General features: G+C 47.0%; 1 protein-coding gene across 1 annotated transcript in view; it reads left to right on the top strand.

Moving 5' to 3' along the window:
* The window catches only part of LOC118103181 (receptor tyrosine-protein kinase erbB-4), a 186,708-nt gene that overhangs the window by 79,457 nt on the left and 84,335 nt on the right, over positions 1-22,916 (top strand). The window contains 1 exon segment of the mRNA XM_035149813.2: positions 13,294-13,445. Within this exon segment, the coding sequence (XP_035005704.2) occupies positions 13,294-13,445 (152 nt within the window).

Raw genomic sequence — 22,916 nt, 5'->3', positions numbered from 1 at the left:
AGCTTTTTCTTAAAGGTCATTTAGAGCAGAGAGACTTTTAAACTGCCTCTAATCTTCTCTTCGGACGTCTTTCAGCCTTAATGTGAATCTACACTTCCCCGTGATGCTGCTGCCTGTTCTGCATCACACTTTATTATCTCCCTTTCATTGGGAAATTGTTGTGGGATTTTCTATTCAAATGACGTCTCCTGGCTGATTCGTTGTGACCCTGCAGCCTTCACAGCTCGTCCCTCGGGGCTCCGTGACATCCCTGTAACAAGGAGCTTATTGCAGTGTTATTGCCCCAGCATCTAGAAGCTTCCAGGGGCCCGAGGGCACATGTGATGGCGCTGACAGGTCCCGGGGACTCGAGTGTCACTGTCAGCGAGCCGGCGGGTTCGGCCCCGATGCAGATGTCAGAAGGCCGCTGCGAGCTAACATGCATGTTTGTTAATGGAGGCAAATCGTTCCCACGCTTGTGCACATGCAAACACGCGGCGAGGATGTGCATGGCAGCGTGGCGGCGGCGGCGGCGGCGGCGTCGTGGTACATGCCCATGCAAAATGAAAAATAAAACGTTATTCTTACTGGGGTGCGACGGGAACACACACACACACACATAAAACACACACACAAGCCTGTGAGTCCTCTGGGAGCCGCTGACAGCTCTGCCCTGAGCTTCCAATCCGTCTCTGGGAGCTCCCAACACCCAGTGCAATTACTCTTTCTTGCTGACTGCACCTGCACAACATAATTGAGAAAGCTACTGGGGCTTTGTCACTTAAGGTAAAGATGTAAGAGGAAAAAAGGCGCCCCGGCTAAGCTGCGGGTGTCTGAGCTGGTGGGAGGAGGTCGCTCTGGACTGGGATCCTCCTCCTCCTCTTCCTCCTCCTCCTCCTCCTCCTCCTCTTCCTCTTTATTTCCACGACTCCACAAGGTTTGACCTCTGCAGACGATTCGCTCTGAATGTCACATATTCATCTCGGTGTCCGTCGTTTGCCGTTAATTCTTCCACAGTCGTTTTTAATGATCGGAGATTTAATTAAGCTCCGATGGTGCAACGCGTGCCGGCTTCCTGAGACCTGGGGATCCTGAGAATTCCTCCGTCTCACTTTAATGAAACCAGCAGCAGGTCGTTGTCTGTAATGAGGAAATTGACTTGGATCTCATTACATGTGTTAAATCTCAGGCCATGTATCGTGAGAAGACGCTTCCAACTGAAGGAAACAAACTTAAAAGAACAAATGTCTCACGTTCAGGGGCCTTAAATGGACTTTTTAAACAGTTGCAGGTCACGAGTGTTAAACTCTCCAAGTGACGTCACTCCGCCTGATGAATGGTCTGCCAGCGTTGCCATTTAACTCGTGGCAACCAATTATAAAGCTCCGGCTTTGAAATGAAGTTGACTGGTTGAAATGGCCGATCTCTGTGACAGCTTTAATCTGGCAACACTGCAGTTTGCTTATTTCCATCCACCTCCGCCGCTCTGTCGTCACCTCCCTGTTTCCAACGAGGGAAACGAGACTGATGAAAGAATTCAGAAACTCATTAAACTGAATTATTAGATTGAAATTGTAATTAATGGTGTTGGAAAGTTTCATTTGCTTTTCAATGAGTGACTATTTCTTGGTGTGGTAACTTCCTGGGGTTACTGGTATTGTCTAGGACACCAACAATGTTACAATGGATGTAAACTCCAGGTCCGGAAAGTGAAGCCAACGCAGAAGTGCCTGTCTTCTCTCTCTCTCCATCTTTTATTCCTCCTGAATTCCCCCTTTAGGCCTCTCGCTTCTTCATGTCCAATCCCACCTCAGTGGCGTCGGCAGCGGCCTCTCGACCCTCAGCATCGCCTCCGATAGCAAAGCGCAGCAGCAATTACAGATACGATAGAAAACTGTCACGTCATGGAGGAAAATGGGGAAAAGAAGTAGACCTAAAAATAATAGGTCTTTGTCTTATTTCTGACGTGCTCTCTAACAGGGAAACCCACTAATCCCTGCTCAGTGAAACGAAGCTCTTGATTTGTTGGCATGTTGAAACATCTTGAAGCTTCTCTTTGATATAGTGGAATTGGTCCACTTCCAAACTTTAAAAGCCAAGTTCCCTTTAAGACCAACACTCGAGACACCGCGGCGTCTTGAAAACTACTTTGCCGAGGAATTTATTTGAAGACACAACCAGGAAAGTTGGAGCGTATTTGCTCCATTAAAGAGCTTTAGGTTTCGTTCTCGTTCATTATGTGTCAGTTGTGCCGACTCCAACATCGTCAAACATCCTCAAGCTACTTCTTTGTGTCTGTGTTCGCTTCATATTCGCAGAGCTGCTGAAGTCATTTATATTTTCTTGCTGGGAGTTTTTTCCCTCTCATGGCGTCGTCAGAATCATCTGACGGCAAACTTTAAACGCTCGTGGCGTCCTTTTGTGAAAAGCAAAAAAAAACCCACAGTGAGTGAAATCGGTAGCTTTTTGTAAAGTAAATATTAATAAAGCGAGAGCTTCATGTAACGTCCTGGAGGAAGTGAAACAGTGATGACTGTGGTGAAACCGTTTCCTCATCGTGTCGTTACCCCTGCTCGCCACACAGGGAGGTTTCCTCTTCACACTGATTATCTTCACCATGTCACTCGCCTAAAGAAAGGTCGCCGCTCTTTTCTTTTTTACTTTGTCACCGAAGCGACTGAAGTAATTAAGCTGCAGCATCTGAGGTCCTGTTTTCAAGGCAAATGAGAGGGTGAGGGAGGTCAGGTCAAAGAGGTGACACATCATTTTTCTAAAGTTTCATTTTTGTGTTTTTATTTATTAGTATTCATGGTACAGATACTCCAGAGACAAAGTAGAGCCCGACCGATTTAGTGCTTGGCTGATAAAGTCTTCTGATGTGAGCCTTTCACTGACTTATCGGTTTCTGGGTTAATGTTTCCAGATAAGAAAACTTTCCCTTTAAAGAAGAAACTGCAGCAAGATGAGAACAAATTGTACTTTGTTACTATAATTCATATTTTAGATGTTCAGAATCATTAATTCAAACTTTATGAAGATGTTTACAAAGTCTGTATGAGTGGTTGTAGTTGTAGTAACTTCTTCACTTTGCAGAACAACAAGATTCCTTCTCTCGTTTCTTGTGCAGATTTCTGTTTTCAACATGTGTTGCTCTTTGTTCTTTAAGGCAAAGGTCAGACAGGATGTCTGTGTGTTAATCAGAAAGCTCAGTTTAGCCTCTTCCTACCTGAACCAGTCAGCAGCAGCGTGCAGGATCCTCCGCCGTCGTCTCGGCGCTGTGGTCAGGTGGTAATTACTCACAGGAGCTCCCGAGTTCATTACCGCCCCGATGAGCAATAACCATCCCTCAGTTAGCACGCCGCGCGCAATAACCCGTTTAATTTCATAATTATCGATTGCTTCGGATGGCCACACGGAAAGGCCGGGACCATTTTTTATTTATTCATTTATTTAGCTATCTATCCGTTTATGTGTTTTCATTATTATTTTCTGTTTGGTGGGTGAGCGTGAGAGCAGGTTGAGTTGGAAGAAGAGGCAGCGGCGAGGGGGAAAAAGACTGACTCACACACAGACTCTCCTGCTGAGCGTCTGACAACTTGCTGGCTAATTGGCGATACACACACTAAAACACACACACACACTAAAACACACACACACACACACCGAGGAACCAAACACACGACCGGCCAAGAAAATCATACACACTTTTCCTCAGCTGACAGCGCAGGGCCAGAAAACGGTGTCTTACTTGGATTTTACGAGGTTACGATGAGACACACAACGCGCTCGGCTCCCCCTACACACACACCAACACGCATGAAAACACACATGACGGGACCACTCATGCACACAACCTCCCTGGAGGTTTCCAACGGGACCAGCAGCGTTTTGCTAACTTCTCTGTTTGAGCCGTTCCTTAAACTCCAGAGGAGCTCGGACGTGGCAGCGACATATTAGTGGATGAAGCCCGAGAATAAACACAAACATGAATAAAGAATTGTTCCAGAACTAAAAAACAAACTTGAGAATCCTGTTCTTACAAATCCACAAAGAGACGAGAGCGACGTGTGAATAAAGAAAATGATTCGACACACACAGTAAACACAAAAAACAAATTACCCTCCGTCCTCGTCCTCAATCCCCCCCAACCCGCCCTCCTCGCTCCTCACCGTGTCGTCGGCACGATTCCTGACTCATCAGGCACTATTTTCATTCACCCTCCACCGGCGCCACACGGGGCTAAATTATTGGCCCCTTTTTAATAAGGCTATGGATTGTTTGAGGGATGGCCGCGGCGCTGCTGTTGATTATATCGAAAGCCTGTTGTTTTATATCCTGCGAATGTCAGATTTCTGCTATTTACATCCCTCAACTCCCGCACGCCGGCGAATGGTTATTGATTTTGCCAGAGATGAATGGAGCGGCCGCGTGGAATTAAAACCAAAAAGACAAAAAGGGGAGAGATGAGGAGGAGGAGGAGGTGGGAGTGGAGGAGGAACTGAGAGACCTGAAAGAGAAAAGGAGAGGAGGAGGAAAAGGAAAATTAGACGACAAATGAGACTTTGACTGAGGTCAGCGTTTGTAAATTCAGTGCCGCGTCTGGGCGTCCATCTTGTAAACAAAATGATTTTACTCCTGGCAGCGTTTCTTTCGTCGCACTGGGATTCAGCTCAAGACGGACGGTTTGATGCTGCTGCCATGTTCTCAGCCCACTGCCTCACCTACGGCTACAGCACGTGCTCCGGAGCCAGACTGTGGATTCATCTCAGCGATCTGGGATCTTTTAGCAGTTTATTTGTCAATGAATTCATGTCGCAATGTACGTTTTTAGTGAAACTACAGTTTTGGCGGCTTCTTCCTTGAGCTTCTAGTTTCCTGTGTTTGCCAGAAACGTCTTCAAACGGACAAACTCTTCATTTTTCTAAACTTAACGTGACACTACTGACGAACTCTTACTAAGCGGATGAGTCCGGTGCTTTTAATTTCCATTTTCAAATCGTTTTAAGGATTTGTTTGTGTCAGTTTTACGGCTGAACATTTGAGCCAGAACATGGAAACAAATCCATTCTTTGCCTTTTGTAATCAAAAATCTCACAATCCACAATATGCATCTAATGAATCACGAATCATATTGAAAGATGTCTAACTTGGTGTTTGCAGTTGTGCACGTACCTGCAAGTGGCACCAACGCAGTGACTCATCTTTCCCTCTTCAGTCTGTGTAGCTGTCGCCTGGAATCTGTTGTGTGTGAGAAGGACAGTTTTCTATACAAAGCTCTTTACACACATCAACATGAGCTGATTTGTTGTTTTCTTCTCCCACGTGAACTGATGTCAGTCGTCTTAATAAGTCTCCCTGAGCTCTGGGACATTATTTATTTCCCACTATGTTTTCTGTCTTTTTGACAGAACGTTTGATAAAATAATCAAGCGAGCAATTAGCTTAATTTAATCTACAGTGGAAGCAGTTGTTAGCCGCAGCCGTCCGTGCTTTTGAGAAAACGATCATAAACATTCATGAACCTCAGCAGGCAGTTCACCTTCTGTTCTGTCGCAGCATTTGCAGCGGTGACAAATAGTCAACAGGCGGAAAATGAAAGAAGTTCACAGAGTAATTAATTTTTGGAGTACGTTTTTTATTTTTACGTTTGTGCTGTGGCCAAAGACGGAGGAGGAGGAGGAGGAGGAAGAACAGGAGCCGGAGAGAAAACGAGAAGGGAGGGAGCGACGGAGGCGACAGCGAGAGGAAGAGTGACGTCAAAACATATGAAGGAGAAAATGGGAAGCAGAGTGGAACGAGGGAAGGAGGAAGGGAGCGAGGGAGGATGGTGACCGGGTGCAGAGAGATGAATGACATTTTGGATTCTCTCAGCAATAAAGCGTCTCCCTCGACACAGGCTGTCTGGGTTTAGATAGAGGCCGTCACACTGAAGGGCTCATTTGCCTTTCAGTTGCTCATTACATCCGACCCAAACTTATTTCCTCCACTGGGAGGCCTGTTTCCCCCCCGGTCCTCCAACTGTTAGTGTGTGTGTGTGTTTACATGTGCAGCCGTGCATGTCTTCTCACATACAGGATGTTTTTGCTTGGACGGTGGTGCTTTTGTGTGTATTTTTTTTCGGGAAGAAAAGTGCCAGTATGGACAGCATCTGTTGTGTGTGTGTGTGTGTGTGTGTGTGTGTGCGTGTGTGCGTGCATATGTGTGTGTGTGTTTCATTATCTCTCCGGCACGTTGTGTTTGTGACACCCCACTTCACTCTGTACACAATTTGCAGGCGACTGCTGTGCTCGGAATAACTCAAGTTTGTGAATCTTGCACCACACACACCATAATGTGATTTATAAAGGTAGAGTGAAGCTAAACGCACTTGAACAAGCACAAATACACACACAAGCACTCACACACACACACACACGCACACAGCATGCATATTTACACCAAAGGCGTGTCCTTTCTGAGCTACGATATTGAAACGCACAGTCCTTACGGCACAAATGTGCTCGAACCTTCCTTCATAATGATTTCTCCCATATGGTTCCTACTAATATTCAGCTTGGAGCCAACTCACTTGAACTAACACACACTCACACACACTCACACACAGACACACACACACACACTACAAAAACAACACAAGCAGCCCTTCTGTGCTACATTAACTACAAACCTCATTTCCCCACAAAGAGAAGCCACCGGCTGAAAATTGGCTGGGACGAGTCATTAAACCTGTGTCTGACTCACACACACACACACACACACACACACACACACACACACACACACACACACACACACACACACACACACACACACACACACACACACACACACACATCTGTTATACAAATGGCCTCGCCCCCTCCCACCTGTGTCAGTGTCGCAGGTGACGTCCTGCTGAGGAATGATTGCTCTTGTGATGGAAGAGGTCCAGAGCTCACGTGTGTGTGTGGTGCAGAGGTGGATGTGCGACACTCATGCCTCTAAGTGTATTTCATGATGTGTGTGTGTGTGTGTGTGTGTGTGTCTGTGCGTGTGTGTTGTGCGGAGATACATGGAATGATAAGTGATGGTGACTGATTGGCTGCAGGGGGTTAAGATGCACGAGAGAGATGGAGGAAGGGTGTCAATGGAGGAGGAATGAAGACAAGTTAAAGGATGAGGGAGAGGAGGAGATTGAACAGGGGAGGAAGAGTTAGACAAATCAGAGAAGGAGGAAGAGGAGGTGGAGGTGGGATGAGGAGCTCCAGGAGGGGTGGCACTCTGTGAGCATGAAGGGGAAGGCACCCTGCTGAGAGATGATTGATGGCTGTGAAACCCCGCTGGCCCTGCATCAGCCGCCCAGAGCTCGGGGACAATCTGGAGTCGGGTGGAGGCAGAGACCCCGAAACACAGAAACCAATGAAAACCACTCTGGTCTCTGTCAGTGGGATTCTAGCTCTGAATGTTTTCTGTTGTTTTCACCAGTTTGTTCATGGGTTTGGACTCTGAGGATCCCTGGTGCACTGGGATTGGTGGAGCAGACCGTGTGCAGGCGTGGCCTCGTTACACTTTCAACTGGATGTCCCGCCTCCTGGAGCTGAACTCATTTCTTCAAAGAGTGAAAACACAACAACACTGCGTCTGTCACATATTTACTCTGTGACTGGTTTGATTATTACGAGGCTCTGGGCCGCTCCGGCACAGGGGCATGCTGGGACATTCACAGGAGGTCACGCTGACCTTTTTATTAGGTCTTTGAGCAGTTCTATATATATATGTACTAGCAGTGCATTAAAATGTACATAAAAGCTGTGGAATATCATAAATGTGTGTGTAAAAGTTGGACCATTTTATGAACCAAGGACGACCTGGACTTTAATCTGGGCCATCAGTCGTTTGGGAAGTGTCGCCGGTTTTTACCTTTTTCCCCGTTTGCACTGAATCGCTTCATTTCCTATGGAGCCGGCCCCGGTGAGGACTGAGCCCATAAGCTGCGGCGCTGCCTCGTCAGCACCACCTCAGGAGCCGCTGTGGCCTCTGAGCGCCGCAGAGAACGATGATGATGATGAGGAGGAGGAGGAGGAGGATGGTGATGGGGGATGAAGGCTGGTGGGATCAGTAATAACCGTCCAGTGATGTGGTCCAGGCTCGGTGGGTTTGTTTGAAGCCAGGTGTGTGGGCGTGTGTCAGCTCAGGTGTGTGTGTGTGTGTGTTGTGGCGTCTATGGGATGGAAGTGGAGGAGTTTTCAGCCTCGTACTGAACGGTGAGGAAGACGCTGTGATGCTGACAGCTCAGAAAAGGCTTCCAGTAACGAGAAGTGAGTTGAGAAATGGGAAGAAAATGTGAGTTTTGTGGTTTAAGATACGACTGCAGCTTCTTCTCCTTTGATTCTGACAGCGAACATTTGTTTTTATCATTTTTCAGACTTGTAATCCCGGTGTTTCCTGTCAGTTTTACTAAATGCCACAACGCAAATAATTACTTCTGCACTTTATTGACCAGATTCCTGAAGATGAATCAATTAATATAGAAAAATCACGGCATGATATTAAACGAATAAAAACCTGTGAATAACTGTGAGTGTAACAAATAAGAAAAGTAAGAAGCAGTTTAACAACAACAAAAAAAAATCATATTTTTCCTTTCAACATGTTGCTCTTGTTATTTTACCTTGCTTTATTTATTTGAAACGTATTGATCCGGTTTTCCTGAAGCGGTATCGTGCTCACTTCGCTCTGCTGACCTCTGCAGCTGCGGCGCCGCCCACTCAGGCAGCCATTACGGCTCCGAACGCAGAGGTTACTGCCTCTTCCACTGTTTACATGTGTTTACTCTGATGCGTAGTTGCTCTTCAACTCAATTTTCTGACAGAAAGGACATAACGCTCTCCTGTATTTGATCCTGTCCGTCATCTGAATCTTCTGGATGTGTTGAAATCTAGTTATCATCTCACTATTCAGTTATTTTTGAATCCGCCGCTCCTGCAGAACAGATTCACAGGAACACAATACATTTGTGTGAATTTGATGTGATTGATAAAACCTTTAAGCGACGATGGAGCTGGAGTTTTACTTGTGCAAACAGAACAAAGGGTCTGAAACCGTACCAGGAGGACGGAAACATGAATCGACAGCAGCCACGGCGAGAATAAAAGCCAGAGCAGAGGCAGGAATGTGAAGGAGAAGAGATGAAGTGAGAAATGAGAACAAGCACAGCTCAATATGTCAGCGAGAATAAGCGAGAAGGTAACAGTCTGCCTCCATCTCTCACTTCGTGGCTGGATCAGAAATGGGCGCCGCAGCCAAAACCCGGCGTGCGCGCTTACGCCCACCCACGTTCCTCTGCCCGTACCTGTCCGGCATTAATCACTGCAGCTTTCTGAAAACACGAGGAGGACGAGGAGGAGGAGGAGGCTCCGTCATTGTTGCTCAACTCAGTTCCAGGAAGAATGGTGTGAGATGGGATTAAGTTGTAATTCAATTTAGGGAGATTAAATTCAGCTGGAAAAGCAGCTTGAAGGGACGCGCCAGCAGCAGAACTGGGTTACACAGCTGAGAAGTTTTTTTTTGATGCTCACAGAATTCACATCCGCGCAAATTAACTAATGCACACGCTCCTCAGAAAACAGAGCATCATCAGTGCATGCACAGGCTGCCAGCTCGTTATTAGTCTTTCCTGTCATTAACGCTGATTATCTATTAGTTAGAGTGTCGTGCACGTCATCAAAGCGAATTTGGAAACTGGGTCTCTGGACGACGAGTCACCGGAGGCTCGTCTCTGCTCTGCTGGACTGATGGAGATACAAAACCCTCTGGAATCGTCGTACGCAACATTACAGCCGACAGCTCTTTGTTCCTTCTTCACTGTATTTATCTGCTCGTCTGTAGTGATGGTTACGATGGTTACGATGGTTACGATGGTTACGATGGTTCTATCACCAAAACCACGTGTGTCCGTTCATATCGATAAACGACTCGTCAGATCTAATGTCTCCATCATGGTGGTTCTGGTGAAACCTAGAGAATCCAAACCATCTGGAGAAGGTCAGAGAAAAAAAAATCAATGTTGGTAAAAGTACGACTGAGAAGTCTGTCGTTAACGCGGTCTTATCACCATGGTAACGAGCTTCGATATTAAAGGTTAGAGGTTTTGTTTGATTTGTCGTGTTCCCGATAAAATCAGTGCAAGAAATGCTCGTAAATATAAAATTGTTTCAAGAGTTTAAAGATCAGAATTTTAAAAAAAAATACACCCTGACTGGCAGATACAATATATATCACACACACAGACACACACACAGACACACACACACACACACACACCAGGGCTGTCAAGTGGACAAGGCCCTATGTCACCCGATGCATTAACAGGGAAAAATGGCAACGGCTCAATACTTACATTGTCCACGGCCGAGCCAGAGAGAGAGGGGGAGAAGAATGGAGGGAGAGGGCCGAGGCAGAAATGGATTACTGGGGGCAGAGAAGGAAGAGAAAAAAAAGAAAAAGAAATTAGGAAAAAAGAGAGATGGAGAGGAAGAGGTGGAGAAGATGGATCTAGACACTTTTCGAAATGAGCCCAGAGAAAAGAGCATTTACAGTAGAGCATGTCGATATGAATGCTAATGCTGCGGGACGTCGCTCCCACTCTCACAAATACAAGATTGTGTCTCGCTCTCTCTTTCACATCTGCTTCTTTTCTGCCTCGCTTTACCTCACACACCCTGAACCACTGCTGTGTGTGTGTGTGTGAGTGTGTGTGTGTGTGTGCTGGAGGCTGTTATTGACTTTCGAGAGTTGTTTTCTTCTGACTTTTCACCTCTACCCTCTGATCTTTTATCACCACGCACACACACAGACACACAACCACACACACCCACCCACGCACACACACACACACACACACACACACACACACACACACACACTACACACTTGCCGGTAGGTAGGTTTCAATAACAGATTATTACAGACGCTCGCTAACCTTTCATCACACACACACGCAGGGTTATTGATCTGACCAATTTTAGATCCCGGCGCAGACTTCCTTTAAGTTTGTTTCTGCCCTTAAATCATTTCATCTAATAACTCATCTGTGTGAGTGTGTGTGGTCAGCAAATCTCATTTATCACCGTCGCCGTGGTCCCCTCTCAGCCGTTGGGTCCCACGCAGCCCGAACCCGCAGCAATATGGAGGCTCGGCGAGCGGAGGAAGCGCACTAATCTTTACAGAGCCAACGATCCATAAAGCAATATGGGAGTTTATGAGCTCTCAATGTTGTTCAATACGGGGGCAAGTTCAACTATGCAATAGTCCACTGTGTTTTCTTTATTTCCTTCATTTTGAAAGTCTTGTACGTGGACGTAGAGAATATGGACTCTGTGTTTTTAAAGGACACGACAGGAGGTGAAGTGACACCTGACAGACGCCAATCACCTGACCTGCACCTGTAAAACCAATCAACCAATCAATCAATCAATCAATCAGACTTTATTCATGAGGCAGGTTTAAAAATCACATTAGAAATGAGGAAACACCAAAAGAAGATAAATATCAAAAGAGAAAATAATAAAAATGAAAAAAGAGGAATAGACAAAACCAGAAATAAATGAAAATTAGGGAAACAATTTTTAAATGTAAATACCCCGTTATATCATCTAATAACTAATTCCAATCAGAAACATGAACACAACGTACAGCAGTGTGATCAGAACTACCTAAGATGAAGAATATAAAACATATTTAACGTCTACTTAGATTTAATCAGAAGAATTGATAGAAAGATTATATCTGTAAAGTTTGACGGTGGGAAATAGTCGATGATGATATTCAGAAGTCACAGACAAACTTTAATGAGCACTTTAATTACAATGAGCCAAACTCCATTCCAGTGTCTGCCACACACCCCGGCAAACAAACCTCCAGCCGTGCCCGTGGTTACGCGGTGCCGGCGCCAGCTGAACGGAGCAGATGGCGGCAGGACTGAGGCCCGGGAGGCTGGCTGACTGGTGGAAAGGCTGGCAGGGACGGAAAGAGATGCTCGATGGGTGGAGAGCGGAGGAGCTAATTACAGTGGTCGCCGCCGCTGGAGTCAATTGTGATGCTTTTATCATGGCTGCTGCAGACGAGCAGGATGGTTTCCAGACGCAACATGTTTTTAACTTGTTCCTGCAAAGAGACGAAGATATGGAAGCTTTTGTTGTGTCGGGAGAACGTGGAGAACTTCACCCGTCTTTTTCATTCTCACACTTTCTCTTAATCCACTTGCATAACACAGCACATGTGGAGCTCAGGATAGGAGCTGTAGTTGTAGGTGTAGCTGCCTGTAGCGTGGATTGGTGTCAGGATGTGTGTGTGTGTGTGTGATCGTGCACTTTCATGGTTTGGTTTGTGCTCGCGGCTAAAACCAACAGAAAAGACCCGACCCCTTCTAATTTGCCCGTCCTCCGCACACACCCACCGATTGAAACCGTCTCCACTCGCTATAATATCTTCAAAGTCTTGTAATCTCGTCAGCAGAGTAAAGTCTCCGAGTGAAACCCTGTGGAAAGGTCAACCAATGCAATTTGAATATCTTTGATTAAACAGCGTGCCGGTGCCAGACCCAGACTGTAGGTCACTGCCTCAGAGAAATGATACTCACCCCTCTCACCCCACTTGTCTCTCTCTCTGAGTCTTGACACTTGCAGCTCCCTGATTGTTGAGGGTCACATCTGCCGCACTCTTCCCCCTTTTCACCAATCCACCTTAATGTCTCTGCCTTTGTCTGTTCTCTCCGTCCGTCCACCCTTCTTCACCTCACATAGCAGCAGTCCTCGAACGCTCGTGCCCTGAATGTGTCCTCTCTCGCTCGCCGTCCGCTCATTATCTCGCGGATTCTCACATTCTTCAGAAACTCTAGCCGTTGAACCGTGCATCTGCAGACGGACGTTTCGCCATGAGCCGCCTGTAAGTGCAGTCAGAGAATCAAGTTCGCTAGACTGAAGCTCGGAGGGAAAACTCTGGGGAAAAGAAATGCATCAATTTTTCACTGGGGGGGGAAGCAGTTTAACCTATCCAGGTTAGCTGGTCTGACCTTTAAGTATTAAGATAGCTAGCTTGGAGGCATTTAACCTGAACGACTGAAATGTTTCCATTACTCTATTTATTCGTGTTTCTACCAAAGCCTCTTCATTTTTAATCCCCACTTACTTAACTTATTCTGAGGTCTACGCTTCTTGGGCTCGGCTTACTGAGGCCGAACGCCGTGTTTGGGATATTTCACTGCACTAAATCACTCCGTCCGCAGAGATCACCCCTGAAATGACACATGCTTTCTGTTTCTGTCTCTGCCTGCAGTTTGCCCCGGCACGGAGAACAAGCTCAGCACTCTGTCGGACCTGGACCAGCAGTACCGCACCCTGAAGAAGCTCTACGAGAACTGCGAGGTCGTCATGGGCAACCTGGAGATCACCAGCATCGATCGAAACCGCAACCTCTCCTTCCTCAAGGTAGGAACGGCTTGAAGTCGTCGTGTTTGGTTTGTTTCCTGCAGAATAACATCGTGGTGTTTGTGTGAGGGTGGAGGGAGAAGGAGAAATGCTGAGTTTGAATGTTTTAGCTTCAGAGAGCTTCAGCACCACAGAGAGAGAGACAGACTGAATTGGAGCCTGACAGACAAACAGACATTCTATATTTCCTACATAGATTAAACTCAATAGTTCACCTTATAATTTGTCCCATGTCCCACGTGTTAACATGGAGAAGGATGGGTTGTAGCTATACTGCAGCCAGCCACCAGGGGGCGATCGTCCATCTTTATTTACAGTTTATAGTTGAGACACATAGAAGGAACAGGAGTGTTTCAGCACCACGGACAGAGACAGAACTGGAGCAGGCTCTAGTGTTCCAGCACCACGGACAGAGACACCGATGGAAATCACTTTCTCTAAAACCCTAAAAATCAGCGACAGATTCAGAAACGAGTCTTTTTCTTCATCTGTGGAGAAACCAGGACTCCACTTGTACATCTGTCTTTCAGGCGGATGAATATATAACCAGCAGGAGTCCAGCGTCTTATTGTGAAAAGCCATCGATGCTGATTGAAGCCACGGCATCAGACAGGACAGTGGAACTAATGATAAGAGGCACTGATAAGAATTGCTCTCGGGAAACGAGCGGCACTCTGAATGTAAAGTGCCGTCACCGTTCCCCTCGGACACACTCGTCCCTCGGGTCTGCCGCTGCTCTCTCTCTCCCTCTCTCTGTGTGTGTGTGTGTGTGTGCATTTCCATCAAGTACCGAACGTGCACCAACCGCCTTCCCTCCCCCTGCTGTTTAATGAAGTGAGGTGTAGTCTAATTACTGGGCCATCGCTATCAAATGAATACCATAAACAGTCCCATTAGGCCCAGCGTCATTAGGGAAACAATTAGGCATCTGGGGGATTGTTAAGTGGATGTGGGGGGGGGTTAGGATTTGGGAGCTTCATGGTTGCCATGGTAACTCTGTAGCCATCACGTTATTGGTCACAAGGAAGCGAGAGAGACCGCCTGGAAAATATATTTCACTTTTAATGAACAACTCACAATTTTTAGATTTTAAACTAAAGAATTAACGATTTCAGCCGCGATTCTGAGAGATGTTTACCTGCCCGTTTGGACCCCAAAGTGCAACACACACACACACACACACACACAGACACACACACACACACACACACACACACACAAACACACACACACTGGCAGGTTCACACAAAGTTCACACATCAACATGCACACATTTCACACACCACGTGCATTTCACCCGATACCCACCTCCGGAGCTGCAGGCAGTCGGGGAATGGCTAAGGAGAACTGATTCACTCGGACTCCTCCCAGGCCGCTGCTTCAAACACAGCGCAGTGTGTCCGTGCACAGTGTGTGTGTGTGTGTGTGTGTGTGTGTGCACGAGTGTGTGGACGTGGGGTGGATGCAGGGAAGGAGGAGAGGAGTGAAGGAGGAGGGAGAAGAGCCAGAGAAGAGCTAGAGGGCTGTCACTTTTATGGCAGGCAAAAACAGCTGCTGTGCTAAAATTACAATGCTCAGCTACCGTGCCGTGGGGTTGTGTGTTTACGCCTGTGTACTGTATATCTGTGTGTGTCTGTGTGTGTCTGTGTGTGTGTGTGTGTGAGGAGAGAAGAGGGCAAACCAGGGCAGGGATGGAGGGGGGGGAGGGACAGGCGGGAGGAGCTGGTGATCTTTGCCTGGTGAGAGGCTGACAGTTAGACGGATGAGGTGGCTCCGCAGCCTCCTTCCAAACCACATCTCTCGGACTTCCTGATATTTCAGTAGATTCACGGTGAAGAGCAGAAATAATTTTTCTGTCTGTATCAGATCAGGGTCAGTTTGCTCCCCACAAATAAACCCCAGTGTTTGATTTAACAGCCACTCCATCACGTCGCTGTGAAGAGTTATTTCCCGCTGTAAAATACCATGAATGCGACTGTGGTGCAGGTTTGAAGGAGGAAATTACAGTGTAAAGTTGGATTATATATAATATCAGATATGAGTGTTGAATTATTACAGATCTGTAAGATTTAAAAACATATTTATTCAGAGACATTGTAAAGGGGTTTTGACGTCGATGGGAAATACCTCTAAAAATACATTTTTAGAAATATTACTAATTTGTGTTTCCCTCAGACTTGAACCGTGTTTTTATAATGATAGAAATAAACTTTAAAATAGTAAAATCTTGTGTATTGTGAGACACTCTCATAAATATATAGATACAGTTTTGTATTTATGCTTTTAGAACTGAAACATGAAAAGGTACAGACGTGTTTTGATTGAATATATACAAATTAATTTGAATTTAATTTAATTTGCTTTATAAACACAGAGGTTTGGTTTTGTAATTCCTTCTTTTTGTAATCCACTAATATTTCCATCTTCTTTTTTTAAATCACATTTACCAGCTTTCTTATCATAAGGAGTAAGGTTCAGGGGTAAAGCATCAGGGCTGATTTAGAATTCTTCCCGCGGCAGGATCAGCTCACTAAATCCTTAAAGTCCGTGCATATAGTCACAGGTGTCTGATGGGCATCGCTGTGCAGCCTCGTGGCGTCCGCCCCCCCCCCACCCCCTGCTTCTCTGGCCGCCTCCCGTCTGTCACTCAGAATGACCCCCTCTCCCCGAAGTGGGGCGGGGATCCTCGCCAAGTGGCCCCGCGCTGGCGAAACAACCGGCTAATGATGTCACCTAGGCTGAAGGGCTCTTCATTAAAGTCGGATCAATCTGGCCGCCAGCGCCACAAAACACACGGCGCCGCGCCAGGGCTGCAGCTGAGAGCAGGGGATGAGGGGATGAGGGGGATGTCCGTCCGTAAAGCCACAGAGCGATGTACACCCCCCCCCCACACACACACACACACACAGGGCTCCAGCACTAAGAGAGAGATGAATGACGTGGCCACTGAGGTGTATACTTCATGTCTACATGCAGACACAGACACTCTTTACTCAGCTTATCTCTGGCAAACACCAGCCGGGAGAGACAGAGACAAAAGAGAGATACGGCTCCTCTCTTCTTTTTTTTTACCCGGCACTCATTTCCAATTAGTTTTTTCTTTTTTCTGAAGAAAGAGGGGTGTGGGGGGGGTTTAACGTGGCTCTGCGAGTTCAGTTCAGCAGCCGAGCAGCCGAGCGGAGCAGAGAATGAAGAGATGAGAGGGGGAGAGAAAAGAGGCTCCTCACACCAAAGGCTTCCCATTTTCCTTGGGCTGTATTTCAGCTGCAAATGAAAGCGCTCAGTGATTCTGCAGCTCAGCTCTTCTCAAAGAGAACATCCTCAGAAATCTATTGTGGAGGCGCACGTTTCTCCGCCTCGCCGCCCTCGTACGCCGCGCGTCTCCTGGCGGGACGCCGTTTACAGGAAGTAAATGTTTCTCTCACAGCGACGACGTTCACATGTATTTTTTGACAAACTTTCATTCTTCCTCGGCTGAAACTTGCAGGACCCCCCCCCCCCTCTCTCTCATGTCCTTCGTCTAACCTATGAGATTAGTGTGCCAGTCGGGGAGTCTTGCTTGTGTGTGTGTCATTATTCAGCTCTCATCTGATCGCTCCTCTCGCTATCTGAGAGTGTGACCCTCTGCTATTCATTTACTGTGAGCCTCTAATTCAGACGCCTCTCTGTCGCACTGGATTCACACGTCTGTCCTTCAAACTGCGTTCGCTCTTCCTCCACGTTCTCACGATGCACTAAATGGCACTCGACGGCTCTCAGGTTTTGATTGCGGCTTCTCTACGTCCAATTTAGAGGAATCTTTTTGCACATTCTGGACCACAGAAGATTCAGTTCAGATTTAAAGTCCTGTCCTTCTGTTAACTCTCTGGAATATTCAACTTCTTGCCGGTGACGATAAATTCGGACAGGTAGCGACCGCCCCTCTGGGACCTACGCTGTAGCATTCATTGTTTAAACCCGCAGGCGAAGGCGGTGGCGAGGAGTCCCTGACGACAGAGAGCAGGCGGTTGTCACAACATGTCGAGAGCATGACGCACACTGAGCCAGATCAATATCCACGATCATGGATGCAGATTTATGTTCCTGTCGTTGCGTGCTCTTAAAAGATGAATCACTGGCCCTCGCACCAAAAAATAAACCAAACCAAACAACAGAAAACCACAAGTTACCGAGGGAGATGTAAGACTGCAGCTCATTCCAAACCTCAGTGTTTGATGTCATTCGCTGGCTTCACGTCATGATTTATTTAGAGGCTGTTTCCGTGGCGTTTATCAATAAACCAACTTCTCCACCTCATCGGAACAGGAAGCCATCTTTTGTGATTGTGCCTGACAACAAGTGGATGGAAGATTGGTCGGTTGGTTTGTGTCTGTTTACTTGAAGCCGTGTAAAGTATCTATTGGAAAGTCATTGTGTTGTTTCACCATGACAACCTGACTCCCTATCTGTGCTGGGTTTCGGGTCTTGTGGGGGAGTCGGGGGAGTCGACCTCCAGAACGCCAGAGGCCAAGGCCAGTGATGAGGTCAAGCGCTCCTCTCTTCTCACTCGCCGCTCCTGCTCGCTATAGACGCTCCACGCTGTTGTGCTCCACGCCGCACAATGGCTGTCAGAGCGCCTCTTTGCCAAATAATGACACCATGATCCCGAGCGGCGGCGGGAGAGGTGCGCGCTCGCCAGGAGAATCATACAGTTTCATTAGCCTCTGAACCAGCTGAGGAGCTCATAAAAGGATGGGACTGTCGCCTGGAAAGGGCTGTTAGCGTCTCGCGGGCGCCCGGCAGCGTCGGCATAATTACAGCTCTTAACGCTGGGAAAATTAGCACCCTGCTCGCACCAGCCAGCACCGTGCCAGATCCCAGTGGCACAAGCATCTCATAGGCCGTTAATTGTGGGATAATGGAGATGTACAAAGTGTCCACGAGAAGAAAAATACAACATTTAATTCTTTGTTTCATTTACAGTCTCTTCTTTGGCGCTTTCACCAGAGTGAAACTGTTTCCTGCAGTTGAGTCATTTGTTCGTCGGAAAGTGGAGAAGAGAAAACTCATCACAACTGAAAACAGAAATGCAAAGAGGGGAGAAAGACGTTAGAGTTTGGACATTTCCACTGATTTCCCAGAGAATGTGGTTTCTTGGGGGTGTAGGATTGTTTTCATCCCCCCGTGACAAGTAGAGCTACAAACCTGTTACTACCACAAACGTGTGGCTGAGATAATAAATCCACAGTTTATATGAATCTTCAATATTTTTAGAAATATGTCCCATTGAATCTGACAGATTTGGTGCAGAATGTTAGAGACTGTAGGGCCTTGGCGGAGGATTATAATTCTACTGGTTAGAATTTGATAAAAATCAGAACCCTTCTCCAGAATATAATAGTGTATTTATTCATATCGCAGACAAACTGAGGTGTAACTGCAGGAGACCCAGTGAATCACTCAGCTGCAGCTTCGCACCACTTATCAGAGTGAATGAACATGCTCCTAACAGAGAGCGACTTGTTTACACAGCGGCCAACTCACTTTTAAGAAAGTGTAAAGATAAACAGACCCAAACTCAGAATGTGGGGCTTCCACCGTTGGCCCCGGCTCCTGTGGGAGTTTCAGCTGCTCCTCAGTTCGGATGCTGGGATGTCTTGTGCCCCCGGGGGGTCTTGGTAGGTGGTAGGAGAGACACACTGCTCCTGCTCATTACTGGGCTGCTGCTTGTCTCGCCTGCAGCACTGAGAGCTGTTGTTTCAGAGCACACGCACAAACTGCAGATATTATGGAAACATATGCATGTACACACATTAAACATGCACACACACACACACACACACAAGCTGCTGACAGTTTGTCCTGTCCACCTATTCATCTCTGCACCGGTGTGCAGCCGTGTGCGCCGCCTCCCGCACGCCAGCCTTCTTTGTGGGCCTGATCAAAGCAGACACGGTGCGCGGCAGAGGTCTCCGAGGTGAAATTAGAGTCTCGCTGCCTGCTCGGCGTGGAGGGGGAAAAGTGATTACCGTTAAATTAAAAGGTACGACCATAAAAGCGCGCCACGACCGAACCCTCGCAATTCATCAAAACGATCCCACGGCGCGTCTTTTGCTTATCAAATTGTAAAATATTGTCCGTGACACCGGCGTAACAGGGGCGTAATTAATGCACTAAATCAATTCCGAATCGCTCAGCGCGGAGTGGCCCTGCTGGGACGCCGTCATTATCGCAAATTATGGTGGCAGATGCACGGGGCCAAGAGGAATGGATGAAGTTCCTCCACAACCAATCCTGTTCCCACCTGCTCTGACTCACCGAGCGTTAAACAGCGAGCAAATAGTTTTATTAGCGAGCGCTATTTAGATTTTCATGTCCTGGAACGAAGCCGTGGGTTTTTAATGACGAGGCCTTTCGTGTCTGAAGACGTGAATTCAAGAGATGAGATTATGTGAAGAGTCGGATCTTTTCTTTTTGTTTACAGACGTTATTTACTGCCACGGGGTTTTGAGAAAGTGAAGTGGAGACGACAGGCCACGCGCTCCCCCCCCTCGCTGCGAAACACAAATGAATAATGGAGTTTCTCTTGTCCCAGTCTTGTCTCCCACAACTTCCCATGAACTTTGTGAAATCTTCAGATCTCGGCTGCGAACATATGAATAGTTACATTATGAGAGCAGCCGAGCAGAAAGGACGGTTTCATGTCTGGCAGAGTTTAGCGGAACTTGTGTAACCGGGCTGAGTTCACATGGCTTCGTGAAGGACTCGGTATTTATGAATATTGTATTTTCATGATATTTTCTAAAGATTTCATAAGTCACAAGATGTTTCACTGAGTTCCGCTGAATTCCAGTGTTGATTAAAGCAGCGTGTTTGCATGTGAACTCTGTCCCACGCTACACAGAGCGCTCTGCATCGTCTACAGTCTCACGTTGACATGAGGGTTTGTTATTCCTGTGATAATGACAGTGGAACAAGACGCGAAGATATAAAAGAAACCGAGAGAGGAATAAACACATTATTATTATTATTAACAGAGGGAGACATGCACAGGAACAGTTGATCATCAGGAGCAGTAGATGAGCAAAGGAGCTGGAATTGAAGATAAATCACAGACTACACATTACCCCAGTGAGACGGGAAATGGTTGATTACTTTCTCCGGGTTGGGGGTGAGTTGCATGTCTCTGGGTCTTGTTGGAGCTGGAAACCGTTTTTCATTTGAACGTAGTTAGATACAAAGGTAGATACACGGTGGGGGGGTGATGTCAAGAGGAGAAGTGTTCCCTCTTCTCGTCTTGTTTGTATGAAGCAGATCAGGTGAGTTCCTCCACCAGCAGCTGGGCCGCAGCAATGACCTGTGGGCCTCACTTTGCTCTAAAAGCCTCCTCTTAGTGCTGATAGGTCGAGTGGTGCATCAAGTGTGTGTTGTGTGCGCAGGTTGTTGTCATTTTTCATACATTTGCCGTCATGCCAGGTGGCGCCTGAACGCTCACTTAAGCAGTAAATGGGACAGAACCTGCGTGTGCTATCACCGGTGTTACACCTTAATACCACAGTGATACTGTTGTCCTCCTGGCTCCGCTCTCACTCAGCTGGGATGCTTCTCCCTCTGCAGTCTCTCAGTGCACATCACGTCTGTGACATCGATCGCTCCGTTTAGAGCACTCAGCCGCCCCCTGGCCCCCGTTCACTTATTAAAAAGGCATCTTAGCCGCAGATTAATTCATGGCTGTGTGTAAATTGTTTCTCCCGATGCCTTTTTAATATCTGCGTCTTGCAGCTGGCTCAGGGAAAATACGGCCATCGCACTGCTCCTGCTGCTCCTGCATCGCACTGCTCCTGCTGCTCCTGCATCGCACTGCTCCTGCATCGCACTGCTCCTGCATCGCACTGCTCCTGCATCGCTGAGCGGAAGGAGCAGAATGCGTTCCACCGTGACATTTACACATTCAATGTGTGAATGTGAGCACGTGTCTGCGTGTGTACGATACGTGTGCGTTGTGTGACTCATGGTTGTGTGCCTGTGTGCTTGTTAAAGTCAGTTGGTGTGAGTGTGTTTGTGTGAGTGTGGGGCCCCTCTGCTCCCAGTCCTGCTGCAGGTCCGAGTCTCAGCCTGTACGTGGACAGTGTCTCCTTTACTGTACTTCTCCATCTCTACCTGTTTTAATTCACGTTTTATCTTCTGTACATTCACACCAGGAGAAGAGAAAAGAGGTTTTTATAGATGCTCAAAGACAGATGCTGAAAACAACTTATCTCATATCTGCAAATCGACGTCAGGGATCAAAACGCCTCGTCCTAAAAACCCCATCAGAAACCATGCAGCCTCCATCACTGCCCGTAGTGGAGTATTTCTCCTGGTTTATTCCATCTCATTACTTTCTCTGTCTGCCACCCTGAATTGACTGTAATTCCATTAGAGCTATTGTCAAGTCCACCCTGTTTACTATTACCAAGTGTATCGTACACATTCTTGAAATATGTATGCAGATAGCACACGCTCTTCTCCTATACTCCTCAACTTCTGCCTCTGGAGATATTTCCACGCTGGCTGGAAACTTATGGAATGCATTTCTATCCTGCTCAGTAATCCGCTCTGCTAGCGGCTGTCGGGCTGGAACCCAGTTTGTCTCGGTGTCTGCAAAGGAAGCTGCTTTGTTTCTCTCCTATAGAGCTCAGAACATTATTATAAAGATAACGTCACGCCTTAGTTTCAGTTTTATTTTATCGCAGTGCAGCTTTTTGCCCTTTTGCTCCTAGTTTGCCCAAAAGTAGAAATTGAGCGGAAGTAAAAAACGTCTTTAAATGTGTCCGTCGAGCAGGATTTCATATTTTATTTAAAAACACAAACGTCAAAGTACTTCTCACAAAGCAGAGAGTATAAATACATGTTTGTATTGTCAGGATGACAGCATCGCCTGTACGTCACGGTGATGCTTCTCTCTCCTCCACCTTCGCTCTCCCTCACGTTGTCGTGAACATCGTCTCCTCCCACCTCTTCTCTCTCTTCTTCAGGAGTCTTTCTGGCTCCAGCTCCAACGTGTCGCCCTCGTTTGAAGTGGCACAGAATCCCCATCGTGTTTCAGTGATGCAATGGCAAAGTGACGCAGACTCACCAGCGCTCGGTGATGTCAGCCACATGCGTAGAATCTGCGTCAAGGCATAAACCAACCTACAGGCGGCCGTAGCTCCGAGGGCTTCCCCCCCGCGGAGAAATGAAATCACTTTTTGCAGTTTCCGATTGGCTGAGATTACATGCACATGAACACACGCACACACACATCTACTGAGCGTAATATGAGTGATCTTTGAAATTCAGGTTGGAGCACTCGGGCTGACGATTTCAATAAAGGTGCATTCTGTCTATTTATCCAGCCGGGGAGAAGTACCCGGTATCTGTCACGAGTGCTTCATCTCAGACTCCATCATGCAGCCCGATTGATTTATAACACCAGCGTCTGCAGGTGATCGTGCACACACACAGACACAA

This window comes from Hippoglossus stenolepis, chromosome 24 (assembly GCF_022539355.2).
Source record: "Hippoglossus stenolepis isolate QCI-W04-F060 chromosome 24, HSTE1.2, whole genome shotgun sequence".
Taxonomy (NCBI): Eukaryota; Metazoa; Chordata; class Actinopteri; order Pleuronectiformes; family Pleuronectidae; genus Hippoglossus; species Hippoglossus stenolepis.
Note: the sequence above shows the minus strand (reverse complement) of the source record. Positions and strands in the feature narration are given on the sequence as shown.